Here is a 3,426-nt window from a genome sequence, read left to right on the forward strand (position 1 = left end):
TTGTACGAGTCCATACCTTGTAGAATTCAAGCTGTAATTACTGCCAAAGGTAGTCCTACCCCATATTAAAATAAATTTATTTGAAATTTTAAGGTGTTTCCGTTATTTTGTCCAACCCCTGTACATATACACACACACTTTTATTTAATATTTTAATCATACTTTATATTAATTATTTTTTCACACTGTTTACAAATAGTTTGCTGAAAATTATAACAATCCTTCCAACACTTAAGTGCACGCACGCATGCGCGCACACACACACACACACACACACACACACACACACACATACTTACCTACCTCTCTTTTTTCTGTGATGTTAAGGCTGTGGTATACTGGCTGAAACTGAGCTAGTTCATAGCCTGTCATTGAGCACTACGTATATATGAAATTTCTTGGATGTTGACAATAGGTTCCTGTCAGTATTTATTACACCAAACATCTTGAAAAATGTGTCTTTCAGGAAAACTGAGACAATATGAATATATCTTATGTGCTGTATATGATTTGCTTGGTGTCATAACACATCTGCAGCAAAGCTTGAACCCATTATCACATCTTTACCATGATGTTCTTGTCAAAAATTTATTTGTTGAAAGTCAGAGAGATAGCATTGTAATATTTTGAATTTCTAAATCATCAATAAATTAAATTAAGTCTGTTACATATATTCCATGTTTTACTCTTGTTTAAAAAAAAATTCAATCAATCCACACCATGTCTAACACACTCAACAAAAAGGTCAGGTGTAAATGTGTTAATGATTTTAAAAGGGAATTATAAACTGTTCCATTGATAGCATTGTACTCATGGTTTGAACAAATTCTGTGAAAATAACTTGTCATTAGTGATGCATTTTATTTTCTTCTAGAATATATAAATATTCATTTTTAAGTATTTATTCACAGGAGATGTTGACGGTTCCTTAGAAGCCATCATGGATACATTAGATACATACAAATCACAGGCGTGCCGGCTTGATTTCCTCCACTATGGTATTGGTAGTATAACTGAAAATGATGTTGAAATGGCTGCTGCATTTGAAGGTTAGCAATCACTACATTTCAAGTTTTACTCTACACTATCTCTACATTCATGGCCATCATCATGGCCTTTGTTCTCCGGTATTTTGTAATTTGTTGGCTTAGAAACAGTATGTTTGTGCAAGTGTAGTCAGTAGACTCTGTTTGACACATGCAAGCATAGAAAAGTAGACATTAAAATGATGATGATGATAAAAGAAGAAACAGGTTACAATGGCATAGGATGTGAGCCTTCATAGAGAAACAAAGTAAAGGTGAAAGCAGAAAAAGGCTGTGAATGTGATGGTAGTTCTACAGTAACTATTGTATAACCAGGAGGTTACTGAGATTGCAGTCACATCTGAAAGAAGGGAGAGGGTATTTCAGGAAGTTGCAAGGTGAGATTGGAGGAGACAGAAGTGTAATAGCATGGTGCATTGGAGTTGTCAGGATGTTGGGTGAGAAAGGTAAAATAAGATGAATATGCAATATAAAGATCATCATCATCATCATTGTCATCATTTAACGTCCACTTTCCATACTGGCATGGGTTGGACTGTTTGAGTGAAAACTGGTAAGCCTTGGAACTGCACCAAGTTCCAATCAGATTTCTACAGCTGGATACCCTTCCTAATGCCAACCACTCTGAGAGTGTACTGGGTGCTTTTTATGTGCCACCGGCATGGGTGCCATTGACTTGACACTGGCATCGGTCATGACTACAGTCTCACTTGGCTTGACAGGTCTACACAAACATGGTATATCATCAAAGGTCTTGGTCACCTGTCACTACCTCCACTTAGACGATGCTTTTTACATGACACCGGCATGGGTCCCAGTCAGACAGCACTGGCATCTATCACAACTATGATTTCATTCAGTTTGACAGGCCTTCACAAGTACAGCATATCACCCAACGATTGAAGGGTGCTTTTAACGGGCCAGTTATACAACACTGGCATTGGCCACAGGCATTGGTCACGGGCATTGGCCACGACTACGATCTCACTTGGCTTGATGTCACTGCCTCCATGAGGCCCAATGCTCAGATGGTGCTTTTTACTTGTCAGTTAGACGGCACTGGTATCAGCCATGACTACAATTTCACTTGGTTTGACATGTCTTCAGAAGCACAGCATATCACCCAATGATTGAAGGGTGCTTTTTTAATGAGCCAGTTACGCAACACTGACATCAGCCACTACTACAATCACACTTGGCTTGGTGGCTTTTCTCAAGCATATCTCCAGAGGTCTCGGTCACTTGTCATTGCCTCTGTTAGGCCCAAAGTTTGAAGATCATGCTTCACCACCTTATCCTATGTCTTCCTGGGCCTACCTCTTCCACAGGTTCCCTCCAATGTTGGAGTGCAACACTTCTTCTCACAGCTGTCCTCATTCATACACAATACATGACCATACCAGCGCAGTCGTCTCTCATGCACATTGTCTGATGTTTCTTATGTTCAACTTTTCGCTCAAGATGCTTACACTCTGTCATACATGCACACTGACATTACACATCCAGCGGAGCATACTATCTTCATTTCTTACAAGCCTACACATGTCCTCAGCAGTCACTACCCATGTTTCACTGCTGTAGCATGGCTGTTTGCACGCAGGCGTCATCCAGTCTGCCTTTCACTCTGAGCAAGAGATCCTTCGTTAGCAGCAAAGGTAAAGATTATCTTTATAATTTGTAGATGTGGTTTGTGGTAACAGTATTATACAATTGGGTTACACAGTTGACAAATGCAAAGAAATAGTTGAAAGAAAGGTGATATGAGTGACATAGTATAAGGTGAAATTGAAATAGTAATGGGAGTCAGTGGGTTTGTAAATGACAGAGTGGGAAGGGTCAGTGAAAATGTTTTGATATATCTTCAGTTGTTTGTTTGTTTGTTTTTTTTCTTCTAGGAATTATTTATGGATTCAATGTAAGTATCCCTGATTCTGTGGCAAAACTAGCTAAGGCCAAAAAGGTTCCAGTGAACTTGCACAAAGTTATTTATAAACTCTTCGATGATCTGAAAGACCGTCTCAGCGAACAACTTCCACTTTTGACCAAAGAAGAAATTGTTGGTAATACTCCATTAAAATCTTATTGAGAAACATAAATGTTTTAAAATACATTCTAATTACACACATACAAAGAATCCTCTCTCTCTCTCTCTCTACACACACACACATGTTCAGATGCACGTGCACACTCGCATCTATATAAGGCACAGCATGGTTGTGTGGTTAAGAAGTTCTCTCCCCAATTGTAGTTTCAGGTTCAGTCCCACTGTATGGCACCTTGGGCAAGTGTCTTCTACTATTGCCCCAGGCCAACCAAAACATTGTGAGTGAAACTGGTAAATAGAAACTGAAAGAAGCCTGTTGTATGTGTGGGGGGGGGG

At 39.2% G+C, this 3,426-nt stretch overlaps 1 protein-coding gene across 1 annotated transcript in view; it reads left to right on the plus strand.

Moving 5' to 3' along the window:
• The window catches only part of LOC106870599 (translation initiation factor IF-2, mitochondrial), a 35,705-nt gene that overhangs the window by 28,003 nt on the left and 4,276 nt on the right, over positions 1-3,426 (plus strand). The window contains exons 14-15 of the mRNA XM_014916732.2: positions 912-1,049; positions 2,942-3,106. Of these exons, the coding sequence (XP_014772218.1) occupies positions 912-1,049; positions 2,942-3,106 (303 nt within the window). The remainder of the gene's footprint in view (positions 1-911; positions 1,050-2,941; positions 3,107-3,426) is intronic.

The sequence above is a fragment of the Octopus bimaculoides genome, chromosome 11 (genome assembly GCF_001194135.2).
Source record: "Octopus bimaculoides isolate UCB-OBI-ISO-001 chromosome 11, ASM119413v2, whole genome shotgun sequence".
Taxonomy (NCBI): domain Eukaryota; kingdom Metazoa; phylum Mollusca; class Cephalopoda; order Octopoda; family Octopodidae; genus Octopus; species Octopus bimaculoides.